The sequence below is a fragment of the Gymnoscopelus braueri genome (genome assembly GCF_963280865.1).
Source record: "Gymnoscopelus braueri genome assembly, chromosome: 12".
NCBI classification, from domain to species: Eukaryota; Metazoa; Chordata; class Actinopteri; order Myctophiformes; family Myctophidae; genus Gymnoscopelus; species Gymnoscopelus braueri.
In genome coordinates, this window is record NC_137614.1 from 51,173,976 (window position 1) to 51,190,307 (window position 16,332).

The 16,332-nt window shown below is 40.7% G+C and overlaps 1 protein-coding gene across 1 annotated transcript; it reads left to right on the forward strand.

Annotated features, from left to right (window-relative positions):
• Positions 1 to 325: 325 nt before the first annotated feature.
• Positions 326 to 9,692, forward strand: LOC308096654 (uncharacterized protein; the record flags this gene model as incomplete). The annotated part of the gene is made up of 6 exons (XM_080444066.1): positions 326 to 341; positions 507 to 620; positions 6,792 to 6,971; positions 7,611 to 7,751; positions 8,345 to 8,509; positions 9,643 to 9,692. 6 exons carry the CDS (start codon positions 326 to 328, stop codon positions 9,690 to 9,692), a joined length of 666 nt encoding a protein of 221 aa, XP_080300192.1.
• Positions 9,693 to 16,332: the final 6,640 nt, after the last annotated feature.

Consider the following 16,332-nt stretch of genomic DNA (forward strand, 5'->3'; position numbering starts at 1 on the left):
TGGTTCATTAATACTGAATCACACTGACCTGACGTGGTTGGGATGGATCTAATCTAATCTAATCTAATCTAATTAATCTAATCTAATTTATTCATTAACAGTTACACATCTCCTCCACCAGGTGGCGAAAGCCAAGAGTGCCTGGATCCTTTGCTGCTCACGCTTTCAACAATTTGACCCGGAAGTAAATGCATGTTGTTTGTTTTCAGTAGCCGTGAGGCGTAATGGCGGAATTGTTGATCTTTGTGCCTTTTAGACATTATAAAAGTATATTACTGGAGGAACAGAGAGCTTTATACTTTATATAAATAAGTAGGAACCGAGAATGTCTCATAAAGGAGGTAAAATGAGTCAAATGGAGTCTGTACGGCTGAAGATAAATGAACACATGACGTCGGTGGGAGAGGAGATATCGTGTGTTTTGGAAAAACAGCGTGGTGTTGATGTTTGTAGTGTGAAGCTTAATGTCAGAGTGTTTGTGTTGGAGCGCCTCAGTGCGGCTGCAGAGTTCATGTGCAACCTCTTCCAGAGAGAGATAGAGACACTAGAAACTCTGCTGGAGACACAAAACAAACTGCTGGACGTTGACTTTGATATGGACATCCATCCTTACACTGCAGGTTGGTAAACACATTCTATTCAACGTGTGTGTGTGTGTGTGTGTGTGTGTGTGTGTGTGTGTGTGTGTGTGGAGGATTATCAATGTCATTAATCCCAGCTCCGTGTGACACACCGCATACCATTACGCGTAGCAAGTACTATGTGCGCTCTTACACGTACTGTCCCGTGTACATAGTACACAACTACACGCAGTCGCGTCCATGGTACGCGTACCCGCGTCGCGTAGTGTGTTTGTCAAATATCACACAAAATAAAATTATTATTAACACTGCACAAACTTAATTTGTATTTTATTTTATAGGCTATTAGCCATTTAAAATGATTAAGTATTTGATTAAGGAAATATTTGACTGAACTATTTTGTTTTCAGTGACACATTTACTTTATATTATATAGCCTATTTGATGTCAAATTGTATGACTGAGGGGCCAAATACATATATATTTTTTTATTTACATTTTAAGGCTCAATATATTGACAAATGCTACAAATTGTGATTTCAGTGATAAACAAGAAAGTTAAGGGCAGATTTAGATCCTTTAATACTGGACCGTGCATGTTGAAATTATATAGCCTAAAAATGTGCTCCATGCATTAAGGTTGTCTGCTCTGGCACAGTGAGTTAATGCAGAAGGAGCGGGTGCATTCTCCCGCAGCGGCAGCAGCCGCGGTGTCACCGGTAACTGCCAACAAGAGGACCCCCACCCCCCACATGTCCACCCCTCCACCACCCTGTTGTCACTCCTAATGTATAAATAAATGATCAAAATATACTTAAAAATGTGAGCTTGTAGATCGGCTATTTTCAAATCAAATAGCCTCTCAACGGCAGCTACCGGGGCACCTATAGTTCCAGTCTTATTGTAGGCTACAATCGGCGTTTTAGGCACGCTGTATATTTCTTCTGCAGTAAAAATGATAACATGATAAGATCATCAGTTAATTCATGTTGGCCTATAATAAACAAATTAACTATTAAATTAATGAGTGGTTTCATATTGCAATGTATCCTGAATCTTGAGTTCAATTCCAGCTGTCTTTATTATTATTATCATCATTATATTATGATTATTATAGCCTACTGACAGACAGTGAATGATTGGACTCAGCTCTTTGCTCTTATGAGCTAGGCCTATGTATAGCTCTTATATCGGTCATAAGTCATATTCAGATAATGTCCTCATAGAAAGTGATATAAACAAATGCATTTAATGCAAAGTGTAAATTAATCTCCTATATATGTTTGCTTGACGAGCAGGGGTTCTCTCTCTCTCTCTCTCTCTCTCTCTCTCTCTATACTTTTCTGGCATTGTGCCTTTAGTTGTCGCTTGTCGGCAGGACCTTAACCTGAAGGCTGAAAGTTTGGACATAGGCCTACCCCAGACCGGGAAGAATATATGTTAACAGTTATCTTTGTTTTGAAGGCCCTCCCCCAACTCTGTGCGTCTTTCCCTTCAATAAACGGCACGTTGGCTTTTCAAAACGGTAAAAGGTGCATCAGTTGGTTCAATAATCTAAACATGTTTAGTAAACAGCACCCCTCCCTGTATTCCTGGAATTTAATACACAGGACCACAATGGAAACAAGCCCTTAGGGCTTTCTGTGCTATCCTTTTAGCACCATTGTATAATGTACCACTGTACTATTAGTAAACTATTAATAAAGTATTCAATCAATCAATCCCCCATCTGACAACAGCGGTCTGTCTGAGTACCCTAGTTAAATAATAAGATAATTAGAAACTCTGCAGCTGCAATGAGGTGCTCAGGTCATATTGATCTTACTTTTTATTTAATATAATTAAGAATGAAATTCGCTATGACTCAAACAGTGTTCAAAGGAGTTGAATGTACTGCAGTTTTTATTAGAAGCCTAGTAGGCCTACTACTACTGTTGGATTGTTTGTGTAATAAATCCACTACTGAGCTTTAGATGTGAAAGGGCTGTCAAACGATTACAAATTTGAATCAGATTAATCACAGCTTAAAAATTAATTAATCATGATTAATCACCATTCGAACTATGTCCAAAATATGCCATTTCTTTCTGTATATTGTGAGAATGGAGAGATAAATGACAGAAGGCGGAAATATACATTTAACATACAGTATGTATGCATGTTTAAATCAACAGTGTGGTGTTAATATTGAAAAATATATAATATATGCCATAATACAATGACATCATTTATATTCCTCTAATCAAGTGTGGTCCTTGAGCGGGTTGCAGATGGTCCCCAGATAAATGATGGAGAGTTGGTAACCAATGGACCCTTATAGACCGGTAAGGGTCCATTTGGTTTCATTTTATGCTCTCAAGAGTTAACTTATTGAGAAAATCATCTGTTTTCTCTCCTATGGTACCAATATCAATACAGCATGGACAAACTCGTATATTTCACCAGATATAAAAAATGTTTTAGTTACCCCACTGCGCCCCCTACAGATCCAGTCAATGGATCTTTTCTATTGACATGTTTTTCTTCCGGTAAAATATTTTCTTTTCTGGCCAAAACGTGTATTTTAGACGTGCGGTGGGGGGCTCCAAGTGTACCCACTAAGGAAAGTAGGCTTTTAACATCTTAAAACCGTCTTCGTTTTGGTGATTAGCAAAAGTATATTTTTAATTTTTTACTAAAGACGAGAGGCTGCGCAGCCTGCGCTACCGGGTGATGTGGGCAACGGTTGGAAAGTAACACAGCGAGAGAGAGAGAGAGAGACCCTGCTCGTCAAGCAAAAAAATATATTTTAGAGAGAGAGAGAGAACCCCTGCTCGTCAAGCAAAAATATATAGGAGATTAATTTACACTTTGCATTTGTTTATATCGCTTTCTATGAGGACATTTAACCAAAGAAAATCACTTACCCTACCTTTTTTAAAGTCCTTATTCATGTCACATCAAAGTCCTTATTATTTAAGTCATTATTCATGTCACATCAAAGTCCTTATTATTTAAGTTATTATTCATGTCACATCATATAAAGTCCTTATTCATGTCACATCAAAGTCCTTATTATTTAAGTCCTTATTCTTGTCACATCAAAGTCCTTATTATTTAAATTATTATTCATGTCACATCAAAGTCCTTATTATTTAAGTCATTATTCATGTCACATCATATAAAGTCCTTATTCATATCATATCAAAGTCGTTATTATTTAAGTCATTATTCATGTCACATTCAGGGTTTCCGGCAGTCCCGCCGGGCCTGAAATTTTTACCGCCGAGCCTAAAAAATTCTGGTGAAAAAGACAAATGTTGCAATGCAAGGCTGAGGAATGTGCCGCGCAGCGCCGCAGGACAAATCCAATGTAAAGCACATTAACACCAGATAGATTTGTGTAATGTAGTTGTTGTTATCGTGGCTACCCCTGTGCAAAATTTTTATCGGATCAGAGCAGCGCGCGCGTTGACGCTGTGGGTCCAGAGCGCTTGAAGTCACTGTGTCAGAACAAACCAGTGTTGCCATGTCGGTTTATTTCACGCAAGATTTGGCTTATTTTTCCCTTCAGAGCGGGAGGAAGAGAGAGAACCCGACGTCGGATCAACAGCAATACAAATTAATAACTGCAAACAGATCCAAAGATTAGGCTATCAATATCATACAAAAGCAGAGAGAAGCTGTGATCTCACCGCTCTGATGGACAATAAATAAATAATCCTTTTGCAAACAATATCCATGTTCTGTTCCTTTGTCAACAATGATCCAAATGGGAAGATTATTTCAGCAGCTAGAACGTGACAGTTTGTCATAGTTTGAGCCGTTTTTGCTGCGCAGCTCCTCGTTTAAGTTAATTGCCTTCACTTGCTGTGCTGCTGCGCAACAGGGCAGATCTCCGCCAGGCCAGGTGGCCCTACCCAGGCCCATGAAATTCATAGGCAGTCTACAGTAGCCAATTAGAATGAAATCTGCTAAAACTGACTCATACACTGATACAGAACCATATATAGGCTAAATATTGTCTCTGACTCTCTGTCGGTTGGGAAAACTGTTCCTTTTATTTTAAAACAATTTCAAATGGTGAAAAAAGCCAATCTACAAGCTATAGTTATATATATTTTTTGAAATACTATATTTTAAATAGTGAAAAATACAGAAAATAGGGGAAAATACATAACATCTCTAATCTGTGATTCTAATGTGATTAATGTGGACTTAAAAATCGTTTTATTTGATGGCCTTCTTTTTGATTGGCCTTTTACAGGCCCTACCAGCCTGTAGGGGGAAGTAGAGAGTTCATAGAAAGGAATGCCAGTACTCACTTAAGTCCATTTAGGCTCTTATTTATTTAGGTCATAGCTCCCCAGCAAACCGGACGTTTCGGCCCAGAGGCCTTCTTCAGCGTATAATGACATCACACTGTTTTTGTGTCACTTATAAAGGGACCTTGGTGCAACGCACAGAGCGGTCCGGGTAACAACAAAATAAGACAAGATAAGACAGTCATTTTTTAACACAAAGGGTCACCATAAAACAGAAAATAAGTATATAGAAAAAAAGAGAGAAAGAAAAATAATTATTACCTCGAACACAATTTTTTAGCAGTAAAGCGGCAGTTTTACAACCTTAGTCTGTGTGAGTCCCTCAGTACTCCTTCTTAAAGACAAACTCAGATTTCATTCAAGACTTGCACATTTATAAAAAATGTAAAACACATTTTTTAAATACCGAAGTATACACAATGTCACTTGAAAAAGAGGCATTAATCATTCATTGTCACATCATCAATTCATTGCTCTACAAAATAACCTCATTTCACTCTCAAGTGGTATGCTCTGTCTGTTTTACACAAGTAGAGAGTAACATATTATAATACCAGCCTGTAGGGGGAGGTAGAGAGTAACAATATAATACCAGCCTGTAGGGGGAGGTAGAGAGTAACATATTATAATACCAGCCTGTAGGGGGAGGTAGAGAGTAACATATTATAATACCAGCCTGTAGGGGGAGGTAGAGAGTAACATATTATAATACCAGCCTGTAGGGGGAGGTAGAGAGTAACATATTATAATACCAGCCTGTAGGGGGAGGTAGAGAGTCACATATTATAATACCAGTCTGTAGGGGGAGGTAGAGAGTAACATATTATAATACCAGCCTGTAGGGGGAGGTAGAGTCACATATTATAATACCAGCCTGTAGGGGGAGGTAGAGAGTCACATATTATAATATCAGCCTGTAGGGGGAGGTAGAGAGTCACATATTATAATACCAGCCTGTAGGGGGAGGTAGAGAGTCACATATTATAATACCAGCCTGTAGGGGGAGGTAGTGAGTAACATATTAAAATACCTTTGCTCTAAGTGAAACCTGTGTCCAAACCCAATGTTGAATAAATGTGACTAACAATAGCTTAAAGGAGAATTCCGGACAAATTAAGTGTTATCTTTGATGTCTCGTTACTCACCTACCGACGTAAACAGTGGCGTTCTTTTTTCCCATAGATTCCCCTGTCGTCATTTTTTAAACCCCCTCCGTTGTCATAATGGGAGCGCGTGGGTCAGGGAAATTCGTCTATTATAACCGATGCAAAGTTATTTTTTTCTCTACTACTATTCATTGTAGAGTCTCATGATAGTCAAACAAGCGCTGAAACTTCCTGCGAGGCTGCCGTTAATGGCGAACGATTTAACACTGGTTGCTTGTTTCCAGAATCTGGCAACACGAGTTGCCAGGTTCTGGAAGAAACAAGCATCCAGTGTTAAATCGTTCGCCATTAACGGCAGCCTCGCAGGAAGGCTGCCGAGTCTCATGACTATCATGAGACTCTACAATGAATAGTAGTAGAGAAAAAAATAACTTCGCATCGGTTATAATAGACGAATTTCCCTGACCCACGCGCTCCCATTATGACAACGGAGGGGGTTTAAAAAATGACGACAGGGGAATCTATGGAAAAAAAGGACGCCACTGTTTACGTCGGTAGGTGAGTAACGAGACATCAAAGATAACACTTAATTTGTCCGGAATTCTCCTTTAATGTAGTCGTGTTTTTCATCAGAATTAATGAATGAATGCAACAACAACAAAATTGCCGGCGCAACCGCTCTTCGCGCGGGCGCGCATGAGTCTCCCCTGGCCTAGCACCGGGCCTAACTTTTTTCCTGTAGGAAACCCTGACATTAAAGTCCTTATTGTTAAAGTTCTTATTATATTCCTTCATTCCAGACCAGTGTGTGGAACCTGAAGACCACCTTAAACAGGAACCTGAAGACCAACTTAAGCAGGAACCTGAAGACCACCTTAAACAGGAACCTGAAGACCACCTTAAACAGGAACCTGAAGACCACCTTAAACAGGAACCTGAAGACCACCTTAAACAGGAACCTGAAGACCACATGGATCTCAGTAGGTTTCAAGCCCTTTGCGATTTTCTATTTAGGCATTTAGCAGACGCTCTTCATCCAGAGCAACTTAAAGTAATCACGGTAAACACATTCATCAAATGTATAGAGACAGTGTAGTGCCTCAGTAATCTAGGGTAAACCAAGAACCTAGCATCAGTCTAAACAGTATAATGTCACAAAATAAATCATCTGTACATTGAAACTATACAAACTATAGGATTCCAGGTCAACAAATGAAGCTGCCATCTATCTAAATAACATGCTATCTAAATTACATTTTAACCTCTGCTTCTTTTCTATGATTTGGTTTCTGGATGCACTAGTTAGGGTTAGTCACTAGTCACTCACTTGTTTAAGACTCTCTCCTGGTGAGAAAGCTTGAATTTACCTGTTTGATTAGTTGTGAGTGGAGCGCATATTGTATGCTCCGAACGCAAACACATCTGCACACACACACACACACACACACACACACACACACACACACACACACACACACACACACAGACACACACACACTTGAGGCAGAATATCAAGCAGACAACAGAAGATATTTACTGTATGTAAAAATCAAATAAAACCGGAATGATGTTTTCTGTATGTACGGTTGCTAAGTTGTTTCTACTGGTGATTTCCACAGGCCACAGGGAGAGGTCTACAGTATTTAGAGAGATGGCGTCCAAAAGATATTCAACGTTGTCAGAGGAACAGCGAGAGACGGATGAGGGCCGTGGACTGTTTGATGCAAGGATGCACCCTGTAGTAAAGTTGTACAGAATAGGTATGTGGTGTTTTCTTTACTGTGGCTTAAACCTAAACCTGTAATAAAGTTGTACAGAATAGGTATGTAGTGTTTTATTTACTGTGGTTTAAACCTGTAGTAAAGTTTTACAGGATAGTTATGTATTGTTTTATTTACTGTGGTTTAAACTAGGGATACACCGAATATATTCGAAATGATTTTCAGGCCGAATAAATATTACTGAATCTTTAGAAGAAATGCACAAACGGCACAATCCAATTGTTAAAACACTGTTGAATGGAGAAGTATACAGCAGCTGCTTCTCTGTTAAGTCCAGCTGACATTCCTAGTCATGGAGCTATTTAACACTTATTTTAACCAAAGAAAATCACTTACCCTACCTTTTTAAAGTCCTTATTCATGTCACATCAAAGTCCTTATTAATGTCACATCAAAGTCCTTATTATTTAAGTCATTAGTCATGTCACATCATATAAAGTCCTTATTCATGTCACGTCAAAGTCCTTATTATTTAAGTCATTAGTCATGTCACTCACATCATATAAAGTCCTTATTCATGTCACATCAAAGTCCTTATTGTTAAAGTCCTTTCTTCTATTCCTTCATTCCAGACCAGTGTGTGGAGTCCAGTCTGCAGGTGAAGATGAGTTCTCCAGCCAGGACTGTTGCTATCAAACAGGAACCTGAAGACCACCTTAAAAGGGAACCTGAAGACCACCTTAAACAGGAACCTGAAGACCACCTTAAACAGGAACCTGAAGACCACATAGATCTCAGTAAGTTTCAAGCCCTTTACAACAGTGTTGAACCAAAGTGCTGTACACTCGGTAACAAAAAAATACTAAAATATACAAGAGCAAAACAATAGACAATGCCTAGTGGAAACAGCAACTCTGTCAGAATTTTCGAACGCCAAGGAGTACAAGTGAGTTTTCAAATGTGATTTAAACACAGGCAGAGTTTGAGACGCTCTAACATGGGGTAGAAGCTCGTTCCACAGTTTGGACGCTACGGCGGAAAATGTTACAGATCTCCCGGGTCTTCAGTTTTGTTGGTGGGACCTTATGAAGTGATTGGTCGGTAGACCTCAAGGCCCTTGTAGAGTTATTGGGAGGTAGAAGCTCCGATATGTACAATGGTGCCAATCAATTTAAAGACTTAAAAACAAACATTAAAGTCTTCAACTGAATCCTGTAATGAACAGGGAGCCAGTATAAGGAGGTAAGAATCGGGGAGATCATACTTCTGTTCCTTGTTAAAGGAGAATTCCGGACAAATTAAGTGTTATCTTTGATGTCTCGTTACTCACCTACCGATGTGAAAAGTAGCGTTCTTTTTTTTCATATATTCCCCTGTCGTCATTTTTTAAACACCCTCCGTTGTTATAATGGGAGCGTGAGGGTTAGTGAAATTCGTCTATTATAACCGACGCAAAGTTGTTTTTTTCACTACTAGTATTCATAGTAGAGTCTCATGATAGTCAAACATGCGTTGAAACTATCTGCGAGGCTGCCGTCAATGGCGAACGATTTAACACTGGTTGCTTGTTTCTTCCAGAACCTGGCAACTCGTGTTGCCAGATTCTGGAAACAAGCAACCAGTGTTAAATCGTTCGCCATTAACGGCAGGCTCGCAGGAATTTTCAGCGCATGTTTGACTATCATGAGACTCTACAATGAATCGTAGTAGAGAAAAAAATAACATTGCGTCGGTTATAATAGACGAACTTCACTAACCCTCACGCTCCCATTATAACAACGGAGGGTGTTTAAAAAATGACGACAGGGGAATATATGAAAAAAAAGAACGCTACTTTTCACATCGGTAGGTGAGTAACGAGACATCAAAGATAACACTTAATTTGTCCGGAATTCTCCTTTAACAATGTGATTACATCAATCCGTGTCAGATCTTCATCAGGAAATTGAGAGCGCAATAAAAACAGCGGAGCTTTTTTGACCGATGTGTTTACTTTATTTTCCTTTGTTGAGAACTGCAACCTGAACACTGAAGTGGATGTGTGTGCACTAGCTTTTCATTCAACAGAGGAAACACTGTATGAAAATAATGTTCAAACCTTTACCGGTCTCTCATTGTATCTATTTCCTAGACGTCCTGCACCTCCCTGTGTGTAAAGAGGAGGTTTCCCTTGAAGAGGAGAGGAGCTCCAGTCTGGTCCAGGAGGAACCAGAGCCTCCACAAATTAAAGAGGAGCAGGAGGAGCTTCTTCCAAGACCAGAAGAGGTTGATAGGCCAATGCTGACATTACTAGCAGTGAAAAGTGAAGGTGATGATGGTGAAGACAGAGACACAGAGCCTGTAGCCAGCACCTCAACTGAACACATGAAAACACAAGCTGATGTAGAGGACTGTGGAACATCACATCCAAGTAGTGATGACCAGCTCCTCTCTTCACACTGTTCTGAATCTGACATCACTGAAGACAGTGATGAGTGGGAGCCCAGTGTAGATCAGTCACCTTTAAACACACTGAAGTCACACAAGACACAACATGTGGAAGGACAGACTCATACAGGGAAAAGTCCATTTACTTGTATAGTTTGTGGCCACGGCTGTAGTACCAAGGGCCATCTAAAAATACACATGATGACTCATACTGGGGAAAAGCCCTTTATTTGTGAAATTTGTAGCAAAGGCTTTCGTCGATTGTGTGATCTAAATATACACATGAGGACTCACACAGGGGAAAAGCCCTTTATTTGTGAAATTTGTAGTAAAGGTTTTCGTCACAATTCTGATCTAAAAAAACATAGGACTATCCATACAGGGGAAAAGCCATTTACTTGTTCATGTTGTAGCAAAGACTTTAGTCAAAAGGGTTACCTAAAAAAACACATGAAGACTCAGAAAGGGGACAAGCCATATACCTGTTTAGTTTGTAGCAAAGGCTTTAGTGTAAAAGCTAGTCTAAAAAGACACATGAGGACTCATACAGGTGAAAAGCCCTTTATTTGTGAAATTTGTAGTAAAGGCTTTCGTCAATTGAATCATCTAAATACACACATGAGGACTCATACAGGGGAAATTTGTAGTAAAAGTTTTCGTCACAATTCTGATAAAAAAAAACATAGGACTATCCATACAGGGGAAAAGCCATTTACTTGTTCAGTTTGTAGCAAAGGCTTTAGTTTAAAAGATAGTCTAAAAATACACATGAGGGCTCATACAGGGGAAAAACCATTTACTTGTTCTGTTTGTACCAAAGGTTTTGGTGATACAAGTAATCTAAGAAGACACATGAGGACTCATACAGGAGAAAAGCCAGTTACTTGCAAAGTGTGTAGTAAAGGCTTTCGTGGCATGGATCATCTAAAAAGACACATGAGGACTCATACAGGCGAAAGCTCATAAAGCCATTTTCAAGCAAACAAGGTCTGTCTACTGCGAGAAGTTGCAGACAACACCTCTGCTGCACAAACAGTCTATAGTTCACTTTATTATTTGCTCCTTAGGAATTTGTTTTGTTTTTGATAATTGTTTATCACAATTAAGGGGCCGGTGTGTAGGAGCCAATATGCATATGGGTACCACCGTTATATAAACCACCGTATGATACAGAGTTTAAAGGTCAACGGTGCACTTCACTAATTGTCAACCTATCTTCATATATTTGGTCCTAACTAATGCTTATTATAACATGGCACAAAGTCTGTCTACTCTGTGTCTCAGAGGAGGGCTGTGGACAGTTCAGAAACCTGCCTAACAGCGACATTATGGGTAGACATGTTTGGCCATTATTCTTTCATTTATTTTCTTTATTACCCCTTTTAGACAAAAGTATTATGAATGTAACTGTGATGTTTTACATTCTTTTTGCCTAATAAAATTTTCAATCAATCAATCACTCTCTTTCACAAGAAAAGCTTGGTTATTCACAGCTGTATTCACAGCACAATGTTCCATATAGAACATCTGCTATGGTTCTTTAAAAGGTTCCATATAGAACATCTGTTGTGGTTCTTTAACACATTGACTGCCATAGGGTTTTCTAGAACAGGCGTCCCCACTGCCAGACATTTTGACCATTCTGACTCATCTTTGAGGACACACAGAATATTTTGAGCTATGACTATGAACACATGGAATATCTCAAAGCTTAGAATCTCTTCTTTCATCTGAAAAAAAATGTGAGTTGATAGCATGTTCCGTTTTTTAGCTAGAGGTAGTTGAATACAGCTTGGTTTTCACCAAAAACAGACCTTTTTGTTTAGAATCAGAATTATGTTTTAGTAAGACACACACTTTAGAGGCATAAAAATGATTTCAAAAGTGTTTGACATTTATTTTGCGCCTTCTATGACATCAGTCATGTAAACAATACTTGTTTATAAAAAGAAATTTTAAAAAAAATGCTTTTGATTGTATATTTATCACCGTTTCCAAAGTGCAAGCTTATTTCAGCTCATTTCAAACATTTTTCACTATTTTTTTTTTCTAAATATTATTTTCCCAAATAACAATAAATAATAATTCAAAGTGCAACATCAATACATTCATCGAGAGCTTCCTTTTCCAAACTTTTTGCCCACACAAGTCAAAATCTCAAGCCACACCTGTATTCATAGCAACAAATAGCAGATCTACAAGCTTGCCCTCTCTTCTTCTTCCTCTCCTCTCTCTGTCTCTCTGTCTGTCTGTCTGTCTCTCAACCTTTTCAGGCTATGACCCCCCAAAAGATACAATAAATATTTGAACTGGAGACCTCATTTTGTTTGACTGGTTCCACAGATAAATATTGTGAAAATAGCAGATCTACAAGCTAGCCCTCTCTTCTCTCTCTCTCTCTCTTACTACATTGACTAATAGTCCACACATCACATTTCAAGTCGAGTGGGGAAATAGCCGATCCACAACACACAGTTGTTGTGAGATCCAAACACGGGAGAGATAGCCTTGGAAGCCCAATAGCCCATGTCTTTTTTTTGTTTCAAAGAGACTGTGTGTGTGAGCGCGCTACCGCGCGTCTGTGCAGCCTACACACACCCACACACACACAGAATCAGAATCAGAATCAGAATCAGGTTTACAAGGTAAAAAAGTGGGTGAAATTCGTTTTTGTACATCGTTCCCATCGCAACGTTAATTTCCATAGAAAGAAGAGGGGGGGGGGAGAAGAAGAGGGGTGGGGGGCAAGTGGGAAGTATGTATACTGTGCATGTTATACTTATACTGTGCATGATATACTTATGGAAGTTAAGGTGCTTAGAGAAAAAAGAGCACAATAAAAAAAGACACACACACGCACACGCCCACGTTTTTCTTTGTTTGTTTCATAACAATAATTAGCGATCGGCAACTCTTGTGTGCGTTTGTGCGAGGCAAGCAGCCTCGTTGTCGCTGCAGTGAAGCGCGTGCGCACCCACACAAACACAAGCGTAACTTTTTCTCTTTTTTTCAACGCTAGCAGTCGGCAACTACACGTACACGCGCGCGCGCACACACACACACACACACACACACACACACACACACACACACACACACACACACACACACACACACACACACACACACACACACACACACACACACACAACCTCCATGCCCAGGGACGGTAACTCCCGGCCGGGGTCAAACCTCCAGAGCCAGGGAGTCCACAGTCCACCTCCGCGCCCAGCGACGGAGGCTCCGAGGCGGGTAAGGGCGCTGGAAAAAGAACCAAGTCCTACCTTCGTCCTCTGCAACACACCGATCATGGCACACACGGATGTATCCATATAAAAATAAACTCCATAGACGGATTCATGGCGACTGTGACGAGCGCGTGTTGCAATGATCGCGATCGCGGTAAGTTTTTCTTTATTTGTTTCAAAACAATGATAGCGAGGCGACCACATCTCTCGGCTGATGTGTTTGGGGTCAGGAAGAGTGCATCCCCGCGCGTGTATGTATGAGCATGGTCGTGCACATTACACTTTACAGATCTGTGTAAACTTTAGGTTTAGGCAGGGTCAGGAGAACTTCATTCCTCCCCCGCGAGTGTGCACATACGACCACGCGCGCGCACGCTCGCCCCGAGCGCGCGCACGCTCGCCCCGCCCGCACTCACTGATCAGTCAGTGAGGGCTGTGATGCAGCCAGGCAGAGAGAGAGGCTGCTCGCTCGGATCAAACTTTCGGTAGATACAAACAGATTGGTGGACCCCCTGCTTCAGTGCTTTGTAATAACAGGTTTTATGTGATCACGTGATTGGATCACGAGATTTTTCAACTTCTATGTGGTCTAGATGGATGATATTTTGTGACAATGTGCCTGAGGGGGTAATCTAACGTGCACCATTAAAAAGACCACAGCCATAGGCTACGGGATCGGCGCTTTACAGTTGGATTTATCGGCCCGTAGAACTACGGGCCTGGCGGTCAATGTGTTAAAAGGTTCCATATAGAACATCTGTTGTGGTTCTTTAAAAGGTTCCATATAGAACATCTGTTGTGGTTCTTTAAAAGGTTCCATATAGAAGATCTGCTGTGGTTCTTTAAAAGGTTCCATATAGAACATCTGTTGTGGTTCTTTAAAAGGTTCCATATAGAACATCTGTTGTGGTTCTTTAAAAGGTTCCATATAGAACATCTGTTGTGGTTCTTTAAAAGGTTATATAGAACATCTGCTCTGGTTCCTTAAAAGGTTCCATATAGAACATCTGCTGTGGTCATTTTTAAATGGAAACATTGTGGGGAAATTTACATTAAAGTAATTATATACATTTAAATACATCTAGTAAGCTACTGTATAATGACTGAGTAATACACAATACCTGTAAAGACACTGAGGGTGTGTGTTGTTGCTCCTTGGTTGTTGATGTCATCTCATTTTCTGTTATTTTATTGTGTTGTGATGTATAATTGTGATATAGATCTCCCTGGGAATAAGGATTGAATTCAATTCAATTGAATACAACTTGGAAAATGCATGGTGCTTTATGGTGTTTTATCACACACCATAGCCTTAAAAAGTATACTAATGACACCTATCAATCAAACAATGCATGAAAAACACCAGTTGTCCAACCAAAAATCAGTCATGGCTATGTCATTTGAACTGTTTACTTTTCCACCTTTACATGTGTCTCCTTCTAATGATCACTAAATGTTTGACATTTTTCCCTCTACCTCCCCCACCTCTCTGATGCTGGAGATGGACACACCCACGCACGCACGCACAGACACACACACACACACACACACACACACACACACCCACACACACACACACACACACTTATGGTAGTCCATCGTGGGCGGCCGATGATGACTTCTGCTACAATTTGTGGGTCCTTTGATGACTGTATAATCCAATGCGGGATGCACACTGTCTGCCACAGACAGGGCAAGTGAAAACCTGCCGCGATGGGGCAGGTGCAGACTTGGCCAACTTCCTTCTCTGGCTTCTTGCCAGGCGGCGTTCCATTCGGTTCTCCTCTGCCAGTTGTACTCCTTGTTGGCAGAGTCCACGCCAGGAGGAGCGATCCACAGCGGCATCTTCAAGGGAAGCAGGCTTAATTCCACACTTCTTTAGAGAGGTCTTCAGTTGGTCCTTCAACCTCTTTTTCTGTCCCCCTGCTGAACGTTGGCCTATAGGTGGAGTTGGCCATATAGAGTCTTACGAGGCAGGCGACTGGCTGGCATCCTGATGACATGTCCAAGCCATCTTAGCTGGTGGTGCATGATGGTGGCCTCTATGCTCCTGCAGCTGGTTCTCTGGAGGACTTCAGAGTGTGGTATACGGTCTCTCCAGGTCACTTTGAGGATGCGTTGGAGGCATCTGCGTGGGGGAGGCGGAGCTACTGATGGTTCTGCAGAGGAGGAGGAAGGCAATGGGGGACGGACTGGATCAGACCGGCTCCTCTACTGGTATTATTATTATTATTATTATTATTATTATTATTATTATTATTATTATTATTATTATTATTATTATTATTATTATTATTATTATTATTATTATTGTATCAAAGCTGCACTATGTACATTTATACCATTGAGCTAATAGAGCCTGCCTGCTTGCTCTAAATTGAATCTTGACATCAGGTCAAAGTTCATGTCAGATCCTGTGTCTAGGTGAGACATGACCTAGGCTAAAAAGGGAGCCGGTCGTTGAGAAGGAAATCCGAATCTGGTCTGAGGACACAGACGCTATGCTACAATCCTGCTTCTACCAGACTGACTGGGGGATGTTTAAGAATGCCGCTGGGAATAACATCAACGAACTCTCAGACTCAGTCACTGGCTTTATCAGTAAGTGCATAGATGACATAGTCCCAAAAAAGACAGTTCGGATCTATCCCAATCAGAAACCATGGATGGACAGCGGAGTACGTGCACATCTGCATGAACGGGATGCTGGTTTCAAATCTGGCGACGTGGAAACGCGCAACACGACGCGCGCGGCCCTAAACAGCGCCATCAGGAAGGCGAAAAAGGCCTACACTGAAAAGATGCAAGACCAACTCAGCATTGGCGACATCAGGAGCACATGGCAGGCGGTACACACCTTGACAGACTGCAAAACAAGAACCAGAAGCGAGGTGAACCCGCCTGCCTCCCTCCCCAACGAACTGAACACTTTCTACGGCCGGTTT